The sequence below is a fragment of the Copidosoma floridanum genome, unplaced genomic scaffold, assembly GCF_036245765.1.
Source record: "Copidosoma floridanum isolate Cflo_tuat_1 unplaced genomic scaffold, Cflo_Japanese_pri ptg000012l, whole genome shotgun sequence".
NCBI classification, from domain to species: Eukaryota; Metazoa; Arthropoda; class Insecta; order Hymenoptera; family Encyrtidae; genus Copidosoma; species Copidosoma floridanum.
Window position 1 is genome coordinate 4,892,258 of NW_028321889.1, and position 22,902 is coordinate 4,915,159.

General features: G+C 39.9%; 1 protein-coding gene across 1 annotated transcript in view; it reads right to left on the reverse strand.

The window, feature by feature from the left end:
* LOC106637373 (uncharacterized) overlaps positions 1-1,166 on the reverse strand; it is a 36,851-nt gene extending 35,685 nt beyond the window's left edge. Inside the window, exon 1 of the mRNA XM_014350140.2 lies at positions 156-1,166. Coding sequence (XP_014205626.2) covers positions 156-352 — 197 coding nt within the window. The 5' untranslated portion in view covers positions 353-1,166. The remainder of the gene's footprint in view (positions 1-155) is intronic.
* Positions 1,167-22,902: the final 21,736 nt, after the last annotated feature.

Consider the following 22,902-nt stretch of genomic DNA (forward strand, 5'->3'; position numbering starts at 1 on the left):
GCTGGAGGGGGCGAATTCGAAAAGTTTTCGCAAAGCACGTGCTCGGTGCCTCCCGATAAGGTAACAGCCGGTTCGTCGCGAAATCGTTCCTCCACCCTCCTTTTCATCTTAAAAACCAATAAAAATTGGGAAAACCAAAACAACTTGCCGCTCACCTTTTGGTAGCATCGAGCAGTGCGCCTTGAAAATGTTTGGTCCCGTGTTCGAGGCTCACAACGACGATATCCGGCAGGGCAGCTTCCACGGTGACGAGGACACGTTCACCGGGCACTAGACCCCTCAGAACCGTCTTGATGATCTGCTTCTGGTCACTGTCGACGACCTCAGCTCCATCGGCTTCGTCATCCGCCATATTTCAATTCCTCTGGCAGTATATTGTTTATAACTATTTATTTTGCAAAATTACATTCACCAATGAAATTCCAAAATCACCAACAAAACAACCCAACGGTCGCGCGAACCAAACACACTATACTTGAAACCACACTCGGGTAAAAAAACTCGCGTTAAGCACATGTACACGATGATGTGTGTACAATAGTGTCCAAAATCGTATAAAAAAGACTGTATAAAATAACAAACAAATAGAAAATAAAAATAAAAAGGAATTATAATAATTCAGCCAGCAGTCCTCAAGCTGCTGGCCGACGAAGACGACGTGAACGAGGGAAGCCAGCCAGCCAGCAGGCGGGCAAGCTGCTCACGTTTATCCGACGGAAGACAGCCAGCCAGAGCACGTTCGTTCTCTCTCTTTCTCAGTGGGCTATACTCCATACAGTTGTATATATATATGTATATACAGATATCTTCCTGTAGGTGTGGATGTATATAAATATATGAGCGCGGTGTCAAAGTAGAGATCGGTGGCCAGCCCTTGTGGAACTCCTCACGGAGAGCCTTTGCCGAGGGGCACCCGGGACTTCAAAGCACGACGCTGGAGACTCCCCGAACACGCGCGCGAGAGAGAGACGGTGAGCGATAAACGAGGAGGGGACAGGAGGGAGGGACGAAGAACGTGTACAAGGCGCACACCAGCTGGTGTTCGAACGCGCGCGCGCACACACAACCCTGGGGCTGCTGTCGCCGGCATGCGGTTTTCGAAGGGGAGCTATATATATATATACACATATAGTGCTCGTGAGGAGGGAACGTTACATGCTGCAGCCGGGATATGTTGCGGGGTACGGTAGGTAAGGCTATCTGCTTGACGCCAGCCGAGTTTTCAGCCAAAGCTGCCTGTGGATATATATATACGAGCCAAGGATCGAGTGCGCAGGCGCGAGCACTAGAAACAGGGACGGACGAATTAATTGGGGGATCCCCCCTCTTGGGGAATTTTTTTTTCCTATAGGGTCTTCGAGGCACATCTCGGCTAGTTTCGCTGTAACCAAGCGAGGGGTTTTAAGTGGGGGGGATCGTTTGAATCCGTTTGGTTGGCTCGGGGATGTTGTACAATGTGGAGTAGGGGTTGCTAGAAGGACTTGCAAACTTTTTTTTTGTACATTGCAGGGATTTTTTTTAAGTTGTTCGTACGGAAAAATGTATAGACAACGGCTGCAGGGAGTACATTATAATAAGTATATTCAGATAAGGGGGATAATAAAGGAGAGAGAAACGAAAAATGGGCACAATCGGGCGTGTCGATAAGCTCTCCTGCATCACTGTTTTTCGTCTTATCTGTGTATATGTATATATCATATGTATGTCCACGTACCGACTTTCGAAATATTTCGTACGGGCGTTTTGATATCAAACGAAGTAAGTAATTAGAGAGGGAAATGCAGGGGAAAATATACTTTGGGTGATGAAGCTGCTGGTGCAGGGTATACGAGGAAGCGAGAGAAACTCAAGTAGCAGACGGCCAAGTTTATGAAAAGCTCTAGTCGAGCTCACGCAGTTTCTTCGCGGAAAGATAAAACGACGAAACTTTATGATGTATATGTACTCACGAGGGGGTTATTAAAACGCGTCGTTGAGCAGTTTTCATGACGTAGGCATGCGTCAAGGTCAAAATATTTGGAAAATAGTATTTTTACTCCAAAAGAGCGGCGAGCGAGCGAGACGAAATAAATATAAATATATATACACAGTTTTTTTTTTCCAACTAGAAGAGGAAAGAGAACGTGAGAAGGAAGTGGAACATGACGTCGAGGAGGCAGAACGGATAACGCGTGTAATGCCACGATTGTCCCACTCCGAACGCCATGTTAATATCCAACTGTACGATGATTTTGAGCTGCTTCCTTTGGCTTTCAGCGTGGCTCTCGCGTAATATGGCGAGGAGCATATGTTACCTCCTATGGTTTATAGGTGGGTATGGGCATATCCGGGAGTTCGACGTTCATCTGGACGATGCGATCGTGTTAGATGGAAGCAAGCCTGGATTTCATACTTTATATCTATTTTCGTGTTGCGCAACGTTACGTTTTCTATGTTTCGTATGGCTGCTTTAATTCAGATCTCTCTCGTGTATTGGTCACCTGCGGTTGGTGCAATATTATTCAACATATGTTCGGATTTGTTACTGGTACATAGAACTGAAAATTGTAACTACTTTGTGGCTGTAAGATCGGTGACAAAAGTATTCGTGTTAAAAATTGTTTATTTTCGTTGTTTGCATAAGCTATGGATGACATCATGTGAAATGTAGTTATAGATTTACGTTTACAGTAACGTGTCTGTAACAAAATTATACCTGAATTTTCTCGTTTCCACTGCCTGAAACACATGTGGATTTCTAAAAAAAAAATAATAAATGAACCAGTATATCCCAGTACTCATGTGCTCTACTGAAACGACATTACTTTTCAAGTGCATGATTTATTTTTCTTTCCAAGCATATTTTTTTCTTTTTTTTTTTTTTTTTATCGCGCTAAAGCCTCCGTAACTCATACAAAAAGCACTTAAAGTGCCAAAGAATATTATAAACCTTATAAATTGTTGCTGTTGTGTGTCGAAAGTTTGAAAAACAATATAAATATTTTGGACGTTGTTCGAAAACGTGAAATTCTTCAGAAACAAATTTTTCAGAATACCAGTCCAAGTATAATAAATTTTAGGAGAGAGAAAGGGCGTGCCAGAGACGTGTATTGAGAAAGAGGGAAGCATCGGGGCATCGAGTGAGAGCGAGACCGCGCGAGAGACAGAAAAAGAGAGAGGGAAGTTCACGAGAGGTAGACATCATTCATAGATCGATAGGAATGTTCTTGTGGAAGATATGAAAGTAAGTTTATTGGGGGGGAAAATTTTATGCGCTTGTCTGTCTTGTACCGGCTATTGTTGTAAAATTTTCTTCGTTTTTCTATAATGGATACGAAAGTTCGCAGAAACAATATGCACAATGGAAATGTAGTATGTATGCATTTATAAGCTCGTATTCCGTACGGAATATTAATATGCGAGTTTTTACCGTAGCAGAATATATATATATATATGTATGTATTCCCTGACAATGAGTTTCTCTGGAAACATGAATAATCGATTAATTTTCATAAACAGTACATTTTCCAGTTAAAAGGTGGAACGGCATAATTATGTTTTTAAAAAATTCATTGTTTGCGTGCTTAAAGAGTAATAAAAAATACGTACAAATGTGAAAAACGTAATTATCGATTTGTAGACTCAAATTATCGACTCATACGCAACGATTTCAAGTTAAAAAGAGAACGTATGAAATTCATGAGGTACTAATGGGATGTAATAATAGATGAATATAGTTCGATGAATCTTGCTTTGTTTGGGACTGCGCGGTGCCTGGGGGTAATTATTGATGGCCTGCACTGATTGTTGTTTGCTCGTTAGTCTAAATTCACTCTCTTATCAATAATAGCGTGTTTACGATGATGAATAAGTTATGAACTGTTTATCATGAAAAGTTGGCCTTCGGACCATTAAAAGACTCTATTTCTAGGTAATGAATCACTATTATCGTGTAAAGAAGCACATGATGGAATAAATTTTAATGAAGCTTGGTAAATATGTTTTTTTTTTTTTTTTTTTAACATTAAAATAATAAATACCAGGATAAACATTGAAGAAAATTGAAATACCTCGCAATCCACATCCAAGTTTTAAATAAAAGAATTTTTAGGCCGTCTCGCACATTTATGTGCCCATTCATCATTTATCATCAAGCCCAATAATCTTATTGTACTAAAAACCCTCAAAAAATCGACTTTCACTCGAGGACGAACAAAAAAGAAAAAGCCTCCATCTTCAAAGAAACAATTTCCCATCTTATCAATAATCAATCTTCACTGACAGCCCGACTAGGCCTACAATAATGTCCCCGTCTCCCTCTCCCCGGCAAGCAGTAAAGCGAGGCTTCAAACGTACAATATCATTTCCCCCATTGCTTTTCCATCGCCCACATCGGGGTCTTCATCTTTCATTTTATTTTTTTCACATCGTCAAAACGAGGCCCCTCGCGCAGGAGTTCTTTTTTTTTCCCCCTAACAAGTGCCGTACGGTGTATATGTCGACGCGCAAGAGTAGGTGGTGGCAAGTAATTGAAAGATTTAATGACCTTTGCCAGACGTGTAATGCATGTTTGTACCTACGCGACGCGTCACCCGTTATACATGCAGCTTACCTGTAGGTACTGTTAAGTACACGAGCCAGAGGGGAGAGAGAAAAGTTGCGAATCGTGCGCACACGTGTGTTAACAACTACACTGTCAAATCCAAGTGTCTTAAGGTATAAGCGTCTCATCGAAATTTTGGTTTTTCATGAAATGCATTAATAATAGTTTTGATAAACGTTTGAAGAACAACGAAATCGATGCTTCGTCATTTATTTCACGCGCACTGAGAGAAAAATAAAAATTACTGTGTTTGAATGGTAATCTGGTGTCATTTCCACCGTCTAAGGACTTTTTACTTAGACCAACCTAATTTTTATTGCTGGACAGTAATTTCTACTGTACAAACAATAAAAATTAGTGGTACTTACAACAAAAATTACTGTTATAAATATTAAAAATTATTGTTACAGTAGTAAAAAGTCTCTAGACGACCGAACACTACCAGATTACCATTGTAGCACAGTAATTTTAATTACTTTTTTCTCTCAGTGAATTCTATTAAACTAAAACATTTTTTCTTTTTCAACGCTTGACATGGGATTGGCTGTTGAGAGTAAAATACTTCTGTCACATACAGCAAAGTTTTTCAACTCCACAGCTATCCTACATTGGGTTTTTCCATTCAAAAGTATCCAGTTACACGAAACTGAATGTTCACCAAATTCTTATCCACGCCACTACGATGTACTTTATAAAAAACAAAAACTTCAACTACACACATGAAACGTGTGATTGAATACACTTGGATTTACAGTGTACGCCGATACAAATAAGACCTTGCACTCGCCAGGTAGGAACTTGAGTCTACGTATGCGCATCAAACGCATTGGTTGGTTTCTGGATCTCATTCCAGCTCCTCTCCCACTTTTTCCCTTGCCATTAAGTACACACTCGGCTCTACTTTTTTTTTCTTTTTTATCCCATACCAGTTTGCAGCAGAGTAATACTAGAAACCACTCGTATAATCAGCAATAAACAAAAGCGCAGTGATTGCGAGGGTATACATGTAACTAGGAAAAGCCACATATGTAGTTTTTGATGGGTGTCGAGTGTACAAGGGCCAATGTCCTATCGTACGGTGGATATAATTTATAATTCACGAAAGGCAAGGGACAAGACGGCCATGCGGTCGACCCGAGGGCCTCTGCTAAATGCCTATTGTTAATTCCCAATTGATTGCCGTTTCTTCGGAAGGAGAGGGACATACGTGGGCACGTATTTGTAATTATCATCGTCGTTTTCGAGGGTCCCCGAGGGTGTACGTCCAATTCCTCGCGCCAACGGCCAGGAGTTGCTTAATATACCTCGTTAAAATCCCATAGGCGCATAACTGGGCTACGGGTATATTATACACGTTAATCGAGCGTAACGTGGACTAGATTTATGTAAGGCCTCTCCGATCGTATCGCCCGGGCACGTCTCTTACTTCCCGGACCCATTAAGATCCATCTTTTTTCCATACTTTTTTTTTTTTTTTTTACACCGGTCGCCAACATTTTTATTTTTGTCCTACGCTCGCGGACATATTTCTTGTAAAATACCACGTTATCACTGCTGAAACTAGCACATAGAGCGCGTGTATCGTGCCCGCCGATAGGTACACGTATTATTGAAAGATAAAAATAATGCGCGACGAGTATTGATTTTTTACGTACGTACAGCCGACGGCTTGTCGTTGCTCGTAGATAAAACAGCGCTTATGATATATATGTGCGCCGCTGCGACGTACCTGTACGTGTGTAATATGACATAAATATTGAAACAACAACAAAGGGGGCGCAAACGAAGACGCAATTACGTAAAAGACATCGATCAGCACGCCTTTGGGTGGAGCGAAATTTAGATATTAGTAGACACAGGTAAGTACCAAACGCGAGGTATATATGTATAAACAAAAAAAAAAAGACAGAGGGAAAGGGAAAAGTCGCGCGATAAACACACAAGCGCAACCTTGATACGCAAAGGTAATAATGACAATCGCTCGAACGCGTGTATGTATGTATATATATATATTAGGAGCTTTCGATATACAGGCGTTACTTTCGTGCCTCAGTAAATGCATTGCCCGCAGGCTGAATAAAACCTTGACGCGCATTTTCTCGCGGAAAAGCGCTAATTGCGCTCTATTATCCGGCCAAGTGGACGGGGTACGCTTATCTCTGAACTTTTAACACGGAAAACGGCGACGTACCCCACAATTTTTCCCATTTTATATTCCGTTGCGTATACGAATCGTGCAAAACAAGGGCTAATAATCGTCAGGGGCCGGAAGCGAAGGAAGTTGGAGCTAAATTCGCGTCTTGTTTAACAACAGTTGGCTAAACTATTGATTTTCCACCACATGATGCATGTAATATAGATTTTCTCGCGAGGACTCAGCAGCAGGAATAGTAACATACTGAATTTGAATTATATAGTGAAGAGTCGTTGATTCACCAGTTGAAGTTATTCAAGTGATGATTCAGACGCCGTTTACTCTTGAATTTTCTTCACTAACCAGACATTGACCCGATCATTGGACAAATTGAGTTATTTTTACGAATCGATTGAGTTGTTTCACTAAAATATATACATTGTTCAAAAAGAGGTACATGTTTCATCAACGTTTGGTCGTTGAATCGTTTCGATGAACAATGAGATCGCCCATCGGACATTATTGTTCCAAACCTAATGAATAACTCGCCTCATCTACTTTGTTCCCTGAAAGAAAAATCCACTACGTCATCCTTCTTCGTGCCCATGTAATGTATAATCCCACGTACCATATATATATATTACTTCTATCAAAAGCTCGTTTCATATACGTATACTCGTGGATATACACAGTAGTCTCTTGTCTCGTATTCCCACATCAATCTACCCAATAACTACACCAAAGGCCACGAGTTACTTAACAAGTGCATGTGTATATATATGTATGAGTACCGAAAAAGGGCAGCCTCGGAAAGTCAAAGGCGCAGACAGCCAATAAGCCACGTACACGCGTGTTTCGTTATTATTACACATACATCGTGGCTGGCTTAGCTCCGTATTATATATTGTCACGTATGCTGCACCTGCTCCCGCTGCAGATGACGGCACATCATATATATATAAGTACAGCGATGTCCATGCAGTGTGGAATCATACAGATTGATACGTCGTGTGTTGTTCAAAATATATACCTAAATTGTTTGCTCGATGAGATAGATAGGTATATACATTTGTACATTGAGAGAAAAAAAAAAAAATCAAAATTATTGGGCTAGATTGGTAATTTGGTGTTATTCCGTCGTCTAGGGACATTTTACTTTGGCCAACCTAATTTTTACCATTTCATGGCTGGACAGTATAATTTCTATTGTACAAACAGTAAAAATCACTGTACTTAAAACAATAATTACTATTCAAATAGTAAAAAGAATAAGTATCGTGCAGATTGCCATTATAGCACTGTAATTTTTATTATTTTTTTTTTCTCTCGGTGTATGTTACATAATAAAATTGTTGCTATGGATACACAAGTACATTTTGGATGCACGAACGGGGGAAAGATTTGTCCTTGCGTACAAATATTACCATGTCGGCGGATCGTATTAAGTATAATTTAGTTTTTTCTACTTTTATAATCCTCTCGCACGCAGCGTTTCAGCTCGTCATTTCCAGAGGACTAACAACCAAAAGACCCATCGCACACAAAAAGAGTAGATCCGCGATACGGTTTGTTACGTATATATAAATGCTTACTCCAAGATGTCCAGCGGAAGCCCAACAATAACAATCTCTCGCATCATCAGTCATGGGACGTATATACTATGTGTCGTGCACACTTGTACACATGGAGGGGAAAGAGGATTCTCCGAGAGAACACGAGATGGGGGACACTTTTCAGATATTCTTAAAGTGACGAGGGAGAACGTCAGTGGACTTTTTATCCTTCCTCTTTGCTTCTTCTTTAGTGCCTCTTTTTTTTTCTTCTTGTTTTGTTTCAACATACCACGTGCGCGTATACAGAGGAGAAAAAAGACAGGAGGGCCCCTCTGCTTTAGTTCACACGTCGTCCCAGGAATGAGCTCTCGGCGGCTAAGTAAACACTTTTGCAGAAGCGAAGGATGAGTCGCAAAAGATGACCGAGGATGATCGACTGGTTTTTTTTTTTTTTTTCTTTTTTCCCTTCCTTTCGCGTTAATTTGGTCGGGCTATGTGCTTTGGGAGCCGCAAAAAAATGTTAAAGACTGCCAAGCTGCTAGCAAGATTGATCGGTTTGCTCGAATCGGGACGTCGATTTCAAGTGCACACGTGCCTCCGTTTCTTTTTGGCATTACCTATATACGTGCAATTTGGATACGACAGGGGAGCAAGGATCCATAAGCTCGTATCCGTGAACAAATAACATATCTTTCCTCGTACAGTCATCATCTTACACACGAGCTTTGTTCATTTATAGTAAAACTGTCTCGTGTAACCGTAGTACGGATCCATCAACTGTATGCGCACTTGATTGTCGGTCGAAAGGATAAATTTTGTTTGCCAGATTGAAAAAAAAAACCCAACCATCTCGTCAGTTCTGTAAATGGGTACACTATATTGTGAAAAAACGTAATTAAATCCAACCGTTTTACGCCAGACGCGGGCGGATCGATGAAAGTAAATTGAATTCCTATTAAAGTTTGACGAAACGTTTTTTAAGACGATAACGCTTTTATCGAGCGTACATATTATGCGCATGACCATCGAGCAAAGTTTTTGTTCTTTGGTCTATATTGGTTTTTTTTCCTTCTTCTTCTTCACATTTGTCACGTTGGAATATCCACATCATCGCCGTCGTCATCGTCCACTGTTTAGAATGCTCGGACGGTCGGGTGGACGGAGGTGGAGGAGAGAAAAAGGCAGAGGGGCTCGAGAGCAGAGATGGTATATAGAAAACGAAAAAAAGGCTCGGCGGAGAGCAAACTTTGAAAATAAATGTCCGGCTGTATTTTTAGGACGCTCTGGCCGGGCGATCTCTCTCTCCGCGTTTGAATGATTTTTTTGAAAAGTTGGTCCGCCCGAGCCTGTGTGCTTGACTTTCATAAAATATTCTACCTGAGACGTGTTTTTTTTTTTTTTTTTTCTTCAGGTTTCTGGTTTAGACAAGTGTGGGTCGTTGGGTACCTTGGGCCGGATTCTTTGGCTTGTTCGTTAGTCCGTTTGTTCTTTCGGGCCGGGTTTTGAATTTCTCGAGGAGATTTATTTACATAATGCGATTTAAATGCGATTACAATGTTATCGCGACTCGTCGATCTTACGCGGAAACCTTCCTTTTCGGAATATTACGTCGATGTTAGATAACCGGAGACATACACGCCTCGTGAAATATTTCACGTAAATACCATTAGCTTAGTCGGTAAGTAAAAAAAAAATAATATGTCCAGTTACAAGATTCGAATGATGATTTAGCGTTTACTGTATACAGTTACAGTTTCCTTTCTCAACAATGATTCGGCTGAGTTATATACTTTAACGTAAAATCCAGTGAAGAGGTAACAAATCCAAGGACAGTATCATTTAGTTATAATTATTGTAAATTATAAGCTATAAGCGATAGGGTCATGGTGTTAAACTAGAGGTGTATGTATACGTTGCAAGTTCTTTGTAATTCGAATTCATTTAAATGCATGCGATATTTCACGCGAAGTTAAATAAAAGGACGTTTTTAGAGAAGTAACAACTTTCACATCGTCGTGTTGAAAAAGTTTGCGAAATGAGAAATTACGTATTTCTCGATTTTCCTTCGGAAAAGTCGATTTCAGTGCTGTTGGAATTATAACATTGGTAACTCGCTCTCTGGTGTATAATATTTATCCAACCAGCTAGGATAGTTAGGATCAAGACCGTAGAAATAAATAAATTAATTTTATCGGTTGTAAAAAAAAAAGAAAGGAAACTAGTAGAAAATTGGTCCTTAACTTCTTTAACTTTTGGTAATATGAGAAAAACTTTACTGTACGAATGGTAGACGACGTGGGACTTGAATCGAATGTGACTTTGGTTGTACAATTCGCTCCGAGGATAATGTTGGAGGGGAGAACGGCGCTGGTTGTCACTTTAACATGTGATCTTATGGGAGCGTCCCCCCGTTGGTACTGACGGCGGCCGTTTTAACTATACATTGCGCTATAAGACTTTGACATTCAGGGCCGTACCAGTCTCGCTCAGTGATAATAACCTCGATTTTTGCGTCACCCACAGACAACTGTCATGATTTGATATACGACTGATACGTATTCATCAGAAATCGAGATTATTGTAGTACACCTTATAAGACTACATGTTATCAAAGTTGTACTTATAGTAGTTGTGTCATACATGTTATGGCCTGGTTTATAATACTTTTCGTATCAACTGGATTTTTAATATTATTGAGGTTACATTTACTTTATGTGTATACGTAAAAAGAACTAACTCTTTGACCTCCGAAATGCATGATTTAACCACTATGCGTTAAAATAGTGTTGACTTTTTGTCCTAAGTTCAAAATCTCGTTGAAAAAATTATTGAAAAAAGTTTTTCAACACCGGTAACATCAACACTCGATATTCAAAGATTGCCTTCGAGAAATTCTGTAGATCTTTGAAAGTCATGTAAAGCTTTTGCTCTAAAATAATAATTGCTGTCACAATAAATTACAGTATGGTTTTATATAAACCACTTGGGGGGTATGGTGAGATAAATATGATCTTAAATCACACGTCTACATTGAGACAACCTTCGGCCCGAAAGTATCCATTTTGGACACTGCTAAACAGTAAAAGTAAAAAAGGAATCCCTTCCCTTTCTCCTCGAATGAAACCCTCTTCAAATATACAAACCACACAACGTTTTAGTATACACATAAAGACGAAGTCAACCGCCAAACCGGAACCCAATCAAGTGGGAATTGCTGGAGTTTGTCCGATAAGTTGCACGAATACAAGCGCGGAATTGATCTCACTTTGCGTGCATAAAATACCACTGACCACATTTGATTTTACCACCTTCGATGAGTCCCATACTTTATAGATTGCACTTTTGGTGCCATTTATGTGTAAGTACAAGACACTCTTAACGGAGGAATCGTGCCCAATAATCCTATAACTTTCAACTGAAGGTGAAAAGATATAACCTTTTCAAGTAGTAACAGCGAATAATATTTAAAAAATGCGTATATGTATACATTTTAAGTACAGCCAATGGGTGATTAAAGTTTGCTTTGAAATTGCGGATGTGTAAGAATGGAAGGCATCAGAGGAATCGAACGGCGCTCAAGAGAAAAGTCAAGCCTCAATTAGGACAATGAGAGCCAATTTCTTCGAATCGATACGACCACATGTAACGTACGATACGGGCATGGTTCGGGCGAACGATGAGCAGAGAGGAGGAGGTTCTCTCGACTCGGTTGTTAGATATGCATATACGGGCACCTATATGTATATATATATATATATCCTCGATCTCGAAATATGATTGTCGTTCAATCGGGGAAGAGAGGCATATAACAGCTCTGTATACATATATGCAGGGATGAGTTGGGAATGCCGTGGTGTGCGGTTTGATCGAGTGAAAAGAGACGCAATTCCACCACACACATATATACCTTACATTGCACACTGCTACCGCTACACACACGGGACCACACTTTTCTCGTTGTCTTCCGCCATTTTGTACGCCTCTCTTTCTCTACTCATTCGCTCTTTTTGATGCTTTGCTCTCTGGAGCAGCTCAACGAGTCCAGGCCTCCGTTGGTCCATCTATATATTGATTCGACGAGCCATATACGCGTTTGCAGGAGAGAGCGCGATCTTCGCGGACGCGTTGCGTATTTTTAAACAAACAATTTTTACCTGGAAGAACAAATGATCTGGGAGAAATTCAGATGCGAGCCTCTGCCCATGACAGATAAGGTACATATAGTGTCATTGTCCGGAAACAAAGAAATATAGATGATAAATTTTCAGTTTATCCACTTGACTCGAGATTACACTATCAAAATTATTGTCATCGTATTTATGCTACTATTATTTGAATTTTAATAACAAAAAAAAAAAAAAAAAAAATTAAAACGTCGATTCAGGAATACTAAAATTAGCTTCCGAAATCCACGAGTACATGTATACAGGTATAGAAATGTACACTTTCTCGATGTACACCGTATAATATATCATCCACGAAAGTTTAATTCATCCCAACGCGCGCAAGAAACTAAATGTAACTTAATTTGCGCATCTCGGAGCCAAGTTTTGCAGACTCGAGCACGACATTGCAGCCCGAAGTTTCTGCTAAAGCCCGGAGGTATATACAGGCGGAAAGAGGATGCAATTGTAAATTTACGCGACGCAGCTTATTCTCATATATACATATATATACATGACGCGCCTCTGACTATTGTCCCGTGACGAAATTTATCTACTAGAGTTGAACTAACTCCTGTATGTTCCTTTTGTTTTATATACGTATGACGCGTACACACAGACGTGTGTTACTATAGTAGGTATTTTTGGTCACGACAAAGTAAGGATGTTCGCAACGATTTTTACGAAAAATGAAAGATATCTTTCGGAGTACAGAAGAGGTTATATAGAAAGTGCCAAGGTTCCAAATAAAACGTTAGCGAGTGAGTAGCATGTAAGCAGAAACCCTCGAGTTTCTCGGCTCTAGCGCCGCGTGCTCGAAAATCCATAACGGCCGTGGTAGGTGCGCGCGCCTTTGTTATCTTTGCCTTTATCTGCGTACCTATGCATGTACATGTACATCGAGCTGAGCGGGCAAAAAGATCGAATTACGTGACCGTCGCCGATAACAGCTGCGAATGAAATGCACAAGCGGTTTTTTTTTTTTTTTTTTTGCTTCGCATCCTTTGTTTAGGAGGACGATGGGGGAAACGGCATTGATTACCAAAAGTCACCTATGGTGGCGCTGTTTCATGGAAAATTGGAGGAAACCAAAGGTTCCTTGTTGAATCTCAATTCGTGAGCTAAAGATACTATTATTTACAATTTACGTCAGGCTTTGAGGAATAAACTGTTGTGCATAGTATATTGATAACACACGTGTATTGGACTACAAAACCTGATGGTCGATTACCATCCAAACTGTATTACATACAAAACCTACTGGCTAACAACGTGGCGAATTGACATACGTTACAACCCATAAATGTGTATTATATTCAAAGGAGTACTCGATTGTTAACAAATTGGCTAAATCCAAGCAGCAGTTACGTCAAAAGAACAAAATTCGAAGTAGGTGCACACGCAACGTTATTTTACCGTGGGTTGTGTTCGAACTCGTTATTTAAGACTCCTCCGTCTGGCCGATTCTCGCTTCAAGCACTTTTGGCGAATGCACATCCTCCGGCTGTCTGAATTCCTTAGACGCTTCGTTTAACTTACCCAACTCCCTATATAAGTATACTTTATACACTCGTATACCCTCTTTACGTCACGGATAGTTAACGCTATACTTGTCATCTTTGTGAAATAGTTTACCCTCAAGGTTTCAACGATCATCATTTAAATTGTAAACAATATCATAATTATACAGGTGGATTATTATTTATTTTTTTTTTTTCCTACCACGCACTTAAACTGCGCACACGTACAAGGAGATGAATGACATTACTCAAACGAGTCGCACGAAACGGCATTTTATTTTTTAGAAAGTAAGTTATGCCTGTACCGTCACTCGGCTTTCGACATTCGCACTTTTTATTTATACGACGTACACACACGTTCGTGCACTGCTGTAAAAAAAAGCACCTCGTAATCATCAAATTCTTCTCTTTTGTATGTATATGTATGTATTTTTTCGTTCCCTATATAATACGCTCCGAGTCATTCTTTCTTCGATATATATATAGTTGGCACAAGTATGGTATGCTTTATGAGCAATAAGAGCGCCGACTCTGCAGTTTCAGAAGCGATAAGAGAAAGAGGGAGTTTGCAAAGTCACTATAATTTACGTTTCAAAGATTAACAATTAAAAATGTTGTGTGTGTGCATGCACCCATACGTATGCACATATATTTCTGCTTTTCCTATAAAAGTAATTCCTAAACCCGTGGTAATTTCTCATACGCGTTATATATATATATATATATATATATATATATATATATATATGGTTAGCAACGCGGAAGACATTATATTTACCCTCGTAAAGGAAAAGTTCTTTTTATTTTTTTCTTACGAAAGCCCGTGCTTTTGTGCAGAAATAAAAGTAAAAGCCCTTTAAGAACTATTTTTCTCTCTCTTTTTTTTCTCTCTTTATGTTCTCGACGAGATAGAGAGATGGAAGGATAGATAGAGAGATGGATATCGAGAGCAAAAGAGAAAGACAATGAAGCCTCCCCGCCCCCCCCCTCTCTCGCCCCATGACCACGGCGTTCCCTCGAGCCATTAGGCCGAAAAGCAATCCGTTTCGTCAGCATCTTCCCTAACCATGTACATGTGTATATATATATATATATATATATATATATATATACACATCCACGTAAGTACTCTCCTTTTAAGACACAATTGTGTGCACGATCATAAATATATATATATATATACAGGGAGTAGGTACATCGGTATTAGTGCAGCATGGCACACCAACTCTGCCAACTTGTAATACTCGTGCACGGGCAACGAATGAGATCGTGCATGCATGTATATATACATCAGCAGAAATACTGAAAATCATTAGGATACTTATACAAGTTCTAGTTCTAGTTTTTTTTTTTTTTCGCGAAAATTAATAATTTATTCTGAAAAATTCACGAATAAACACGTTTACCGAAAGCACAACTAACTGTACTGACCAACGCTAACATTTTTTTTTTTCTGAAAAAGTGGGCCTCGTTAGTCCTTAGAAGCATTATCTTATACAGAGTTAACTCGTGGTCTTCTAAATCTCATGTCAAGACATGGTTTCAACTATTCGCTATGAGACGCGACTACTAGCGCCGAAGACTCCTTACAAAAGTAAATGAAGTGGCTGAAGTTGAAACTAAAACCTCTACCATTTTACGTGTTCAAAAGAAAACCGCGAAAATTTAGCGCCATTCTACAATGTAAAAAAGCATCATGCGGCAATAACTGTAACTAAAACCTCTACCTCGCGTCTCATGACGAATAGTTACAAATAATCTTTGACACTCGGAGAACTAAGTTACAACTCTCGTGCCTCTCACACGGAGGGAAAAAAAAAATTACCTGCTTTGCACACAGAATGCGCAATACCTCTATACTAACTCCACACTATATATATATATATATATATATATATACTATGGTCGAAGTTTTTAACTTCTCGTCCTTTCCAAACGTGTGGTACTTATATTTAAAGTATCCGCCCGTGCGAGAAGTAGTGTTTTTTTGCACTAGGGTGCGCTGTGGGTCCCACATTATATATTACCGAGTTGGCGCAAGTATACTACTTTTTTTGTTATTTTTTGCACATATAAATATAAATTTATGTTAATAACTGCAAGTTATTCCTCATGAGTAGCCCACGGGCTTGTCGTTCGACTAATCTATGGTGAGATAGTTCGACACACCATTGGCGCGTTACGATATGCACATGGAATGAAAGCCTTGAGGAAAAGAAAGAAAAAAAAACGAGGGAATAAAATAAATGTGCTCGAAAAAAAGGACCCCCAGCCACGTCGAGTGCCGCCGGTGGTGCAGTAGCGTAATCGTGTATTTTGGTATTCTGCAAAGGGAACGTATATATGTATATACACGCAGCGGAGCACTTGGCCGCGGGACACGACCACGCCTTAACGAACAACGCGGAATAAATTTCAGCGTAACGCTGGCGCGAACAAAAACCTGAAGGTCCTTCGTATATCGTGACTGCCATATACTTCCGATGGAAGGGGATGGAATTTTAGTAGTCCTACTAATGCGTGTTACATTCATATATATTATATCCATGCATCGATACACATCCTATAGGGGTATGGAATTCCACATCGCGCATCAACATAAAAAAAAATATATGAATTACTTATGAGAATGAAAAAAAAATCCACTCGAGCTGCCACACAAACCATTCGAGGGTAATGGGTATGTACTTGCTCCTTCGATTGATGGCCGTAAAATCTCGTACGCTCGACAAAGTTTCCACGCAAATGTATATACGCAAGTAGTCGAGAGCCAATAGAGGAAAATGAGCTCAAAGAGAAAACGGGTAGGGGGGGGGGGAGTGGCAGAAGGATACTTTCCCAACAATTTCCCGGCACATAAGTTCGACAGCATCAATAAGGTGTCGAAATGACGAAAGAGCGCTATAAAGCCGGGTTGCCCGCGTGCCATATCCCTCTTGTTCTTCGTCTTGCAATCTTTTGGGAAATTGCCATTGCAGGGAGAGAGAGAGAGAGAGAGAGATATCCTGGGATTGCCGGCAGCAGTCCTGCAGCAGTGAGCTGGGGAGAGGGAAGGAGTCGTATAAGTTTGTAAGAGTGTGCGTGCCGAGGGATTCACTTTCCCCATGCGTATAGATGTATGTATGGTTGGATCCTCAGACCTCAGACCCTACAGGGCCTTTACAGTGAATAAGGCATGCAGCGTACGGGGAGAATTAAGGGTTTTGTACGTGAGGGGGGAGGGGGATGGTACTACCTATCATTTATTTGGTTTTTTTTTTTTTTTCATTTATTTATTTCCTCTTTTTTTTCTTTCAGACTGTGTATTTTGCGGGACGATTCATTGGGGATTGATTAGGATACGGGTGCAGTGTGGTTGAGTTATATTGCACACGCGATGTGCTGCTATATACGACGCTCAATTTTTCGTTCTATATATATACCTGTGTGATTCAGACGCAGACTCGTGGTCTTTGATTTAGTAGGTATACGGTGATGGTAGACGGCGTCTTTTATGTGTATGTGTGTGTGTGTGTGGGTTCACGAAATGGCTCTTGAAGGGAGGGCTTTGGCTGTTAAAATTTTCAAGCGGTTATCAAATCGAGTTTCATTGCTGGGATATATATATATATATATATACCTGGAGATTCTCTCTTGTGGATTTGCGGTTTTGCGTGTAATTGGAATGGAAGAGGAGATGTGAGAAATCTCGGGGGTTTTCGGTCCAAGATGTTATATACGAGATTGGTTTTATTGAGGATTCAATATTGATTCGCCCGATGTTATTCTTTATTGACGATGTAGTCACTTTTTTTTTGTAATTTATGTGGTACTCGGATGTATAATTGACAGTGCGTCTCTGACGAGTCTTATTTGAACCAAATAAATGTATTTGTTCAGATTAAATGAAATTTTTATTTGTGTCAAATAAGTGTACATTAAAATCTTGTACCCTTGTGTTTTTGTGAAATTAAATAATATTGATTGTCCTTTGATAAATATTTCTTCAAACTGAAATAAAAAAAGGAAATTTAAAAATGAAATAAAATATTGTTAAATGAATGCCTACTTATTGCGGAAAAAGAGTCATGACAAATAAAAAAATATTTTCATTAACCTCGCATGAATATTTATTAGATCGTCAATATATTTTTGTTTGGATGAAAAAAAAAAAAAACTTTATTTGTGCGCAATAAATATTCATTCATATCGCAAACGCTCGATCCATTTGAATAAATACATTATTCAATTAAGTTACGATTTGTTTGATTCAAATAAACGAAATTGAAATAAAACTTTTTTTTCAACGCATGCAATTTTAAACCATAATAAATAAAACCACGGAAACACTTACAATGTTGATTGATTGTAACAAGATTCTCACTCCTTAGTGCGTGATCTTACCCAACGTATAACGTAACAAAATGGGGTTATTCATAAGTTTTTTTAAACTAAAAAAAAAAAAAAGCTCGCGTGCACCAATCGGTGGCTCTACCACAACACAAGCGCACCAGATCGATGAAGATGTTGTTTTTTTTTTTTTTTTTTTTCTCCAAAGAACGAACGCCCAACCGAGCTTTACGACACATGCATAACGACCACCCCGTATACATGTATAGTATTCCACGATCCCTCGGACTCGCAGAGCTGCTGCACTGCATAGAATAAAGGAAGATCCCATCATACCGGCCGCACCTATCTGCACGCATCGTGTGTGTCTTTGTAGTTCTTATGACGTATGGTATACGTATACGAGAAGACTTTTCCAGTAAGGGCTTCAATATGTACAGCATTTACACATCCGTCCATTCCCTAAACTAACGCTGTACAGGGGGTCGTCGACGTGTACACGTATATAATATACACGTACATAATGTATATGGTTGCTCGTGCACACTTGCTTGCATAAAAAAAACCGGCTTCTCTCGCGCCGCCGTCCAATCGAATGGGGCGAGAAGGATATCCATTTACAATTTAAATGGACCAGCCGGTGCTTCTTTGGCCTTTAATCCACCGGTCAATGCGTCCGAGAAATTTTGTGAGGTGCGTGCGAGTGCGCGCGCGTTGAGGGGCAGGAATTTCGTCCACAGGACACCCCCCGTAGGTATACATTATACCGTACATACATCGGAGAACAATTACCATCGGCTAACGATTTTAGCTCCTTGGTTATTACCGCTCACGACACGAGTGGAAACATATATATTTTTTCATCGTCAATATCTCACATTTGTATATATATATAGCGAATCGAGTCGCATGTATATATAATATATTATGCACCTTACGTAAAAATTTACAGGCCAATCGAGGATCAAACGGGGAAACAAGACGGCGCGTGAGAGCCTTTAACACCTACCCGATAATGAAACTCATTAGCAGCCGTGGATGTATGTACTTTATACGTAAACAGAAAAAAAGAACCGAGCGTCTGGCAACCTACTTTGAAAACAAAAGGAAAAAAAAAAAAAAAACTACACAACCAAAGGCTTTTATCATCAAATAAATTGTAAACAAGTATCCTCGGTCATCGCTGCGACTTTTAACATTCACTCGACGAAAGTCCGTCGGAAGAAAACCAAAGTTAAAAAAAAAAAGAAAAAAAAAAAAAAAAAGGAAAAGTTCCTCCGATCCTCGTGAGCACGCGTTCGATGAAAACCTTTCACGTCTTCTTCGGGAGCGGACTCCTCGAGTATTATGTAGCAACGAAAACAAACAAAGTTTTCGCGCACCCAATTGCATTGTACTTATACAACATACGCAACTATATTGTTTTGAATTTAATTCGCTTGATAGCATTATCACGACTCGGCGAGTAAATACGGCGCAACGTATACATGTACGATACGTATAGTGCCATCGGTGTACGCGTTTAGCATAGCAGCTGTGACAGCTCTTTATCCTGCAAATAACGTTTGCTCGTTATCGACAATTCCACGCCGACCGACCCGAGACTGCAATAATAGCCAAAGATGGTATAGCCGCTCCCGATATAAACGCGACTGGGTGAGCTTGTATTACATAGGTATACACATGTATACGCATCCTCGGTAACAGCAACCATTTAGAGAACTCGAGGCTTCTGACGTAACGAAGACGGCAGTGTATACAATATATACGCAGCTTGTACGGCACAACTTCCATTTACTCCCCTTGTTTGGTGACACTGGCAGTATATACAGAGGCGAGATGCAAGATCTCTCGGGATACTTTGGCGTTTTAAAGGCAAAGCCAGAAAATTAATCCGAGGAAAATAATTGACCAAAAGGAAATACCCGATTGCATAGTGTATACTACAAAATATACCAGCGCAAGATATTTTTAATCTCTTAAAAGGTACATTATATACTATTCGATAGGTATACAACGCGTACGTCCAAATCGAAGTTTGAAGTTTAAATATACGTACATGATGTATATGTGCGCATAACGTTTGGCTCGACGTTTGGTATGCGGAGTTGGCACGGGTGCAGCGAACATACACAAAGTTGTTAGGTATTGCTAGTTGCGACACACAATCGCCTGTATAATATCTTTCATACCAGCTGCCAGTGCTCTAATATTATACACCCGAGCTTGCATTAGACACACTCGTTAAAAGCCAATGATACGCCGGTACACGCTTCCGGATTTTCCTTGCGACGACGATTAATAATGCAAAAGGCGTTTTTTTTTTTTTCCCTCCCCTCCAAATAATCCGTGAGCTGCGTATATAATATATGTGCGTAGTCATTTCTTCGGCGTTAGTATATGTATTGAAAATCTAGGATAGTTTTCTAAAACCAAGTCGAGGGAGGGAGGTCGAGGTCTTTGGCTCTTTGCACGTGCACACGGAGGACGATCGTTTTGTTGAGCGTTGCCGTGTCAGCTTTTTGCTGAGCCATCCTTCCAGCTCCCCGAGGTGTATTTTCAGCTCTGCCAAGGAAAATTTTTCGAGCCATAAGAAGGAAAATAATAACGCTCGAAATGAAGTTTTAACGTACCTTTGGTTGGGATCGAATGGAGGAAGGAGAGAAAAAAAAAAAAGTCCCTCGTTCTAATTGTCAATGAGATCCTTTTTCCCATGTCTCGGCTTTGGACGTATATATTCTCCGTCCTTCTATATACTCATATACTCGCATGTGTACGAGCAGGTATTACCTCGACAAAAAGTTTACGAAAGAAAGGAAAAAAAAAAAAAAAAAAAAAAAAAAAAATAGATGACGCGCTGGCCCTTTTTTTACGCTCCGTAAGCACACGTGCGAGTATAGCAGCAACCCCCTCGCGTGCGTGTGTGGCTTCGGTTTCCTGAGGGCCCTTTTTCTCTTTCTCTCTGGCCCTCTCATTGAAAGAAAAGTGAATGAAATAAACGAACCAAGTAAGTTTGAGCGACGAGATTTTTTTTTTTTACGCGTAATATCGCGATCGATGGCTTTCTTTCGCCGCGCGAGTTCTCGTTTCTTTTTGTCCTTGTCGGAGCTCCCGTTTTTTTTTTCTCCTCCCTTTCTTTGCCATCTTTTGTTCGAAATGGCTTTTATCGTTGCGCGATGCTTCTACTTCTTTCGCTGAAGAGACCTCGATGTTCTCGATATAAAAAGTTCGATTAAATTGTTTCGTTCGCAGTTGTGTGTAATTTTTGTTACGCAACGGGTTGCTCGAATCGGTATTGTTTAAACGATAAAACGAGCAGAATTTTTTTGAGAAAAAAAAAAAAAAACCTCATTGCTTATATAACACACACGATACGGTAAGGTAAGTAGTTTTACTTAATATAAAAAAAAAAAAAAAAATAAGCAGAAAACTTTTCGCAGAAGGTGAAACGAAAGACTCGCGCCATCTGTCATCACAGCTGCTGAATCATTTGAGTTTTGTTTACGAGGCTGCGCCTGTTTTCGCCAATAGATAATTATACATTTGTACTTACAGATAACTTGAGATAATACGAAATGAAGATTAAAGTTTTATTACAATTTATTGCTCCCACTTGTTTGATTGATAATACTTTTCCAAAACGAAATTAGTGATTTTCTAACATATTTTTTTTTACGATTTTCCTGTTGGTTTCCAATCGTATCATTTCGAGATACAAATATATGCAGTAGTGAGACTTGATGGTTAATAAATGGCGAGATAAATAGTAGATAATTTGAAAAAAATGGATGATAATTATACAAGGGAGTCGACAAAATGGTTCGACGGAGGGCCCGTAAAAGGAAATGTCTCGACGGGTGTAATGGTAATAATATTGTTGGTTTGGAAAAACTTGATGTCCCGGCAAAGTTGGCCCGGGAATTTCTTGCACAGTTGCTACGCGGAAGGCCGCGCAGTTATAGGAGAAGGAGGTGGTGGAGGACGAGGAACAGGAGGAGAAGCGGATCGGGGGAGGGGATCGAGGGAATACGCCCAAAGCGAGACAATGGCACGTTTCGATGTTTGCCTGCAACGTTCCCTCTCTCTCTCTCGGATTATTTATCGATCTGCCCGTTAAACACGTTGTCGTCTTGTGTTCGAAAAGTAAACGGTTGGAAATATAATGACATAAAATTCGGCTGATACTGAAATTGTCTGTTCGATTCGGGGCTACATTGTGTATGCGTAGAGGGATTTTTTGTTGGAGAGAAAAACGCAGATTAGGTTTTTATCGCCCGAAAGTGCTCCCTGTCCGCTCATCCCCTTTAGTAAGTAAATCCCTCTTTCTGTCGAACCAACGCTTTCGGACAATAGAAACGAACTCGGAATAAAAAATTCACGAGATAATACCTTCGAAGTTCGCGCTGGAGGATAAATAATATATACACGCAGTGTCGACGAGACGGAGAGGGAAAATTATTTGTAAAGGGACAACAAGATGGAAATCTACGTTCTTCCTGGGAAGGATAAAACATGTAAATGAATGATTTTTGTTTTTCATTTTTCTCGTCTGCCACAGTACTTGAATAAAGTTTTTAAAAAAGTTTTTTTGGTTTATAAAATTATCTGTGAAATCATCAAA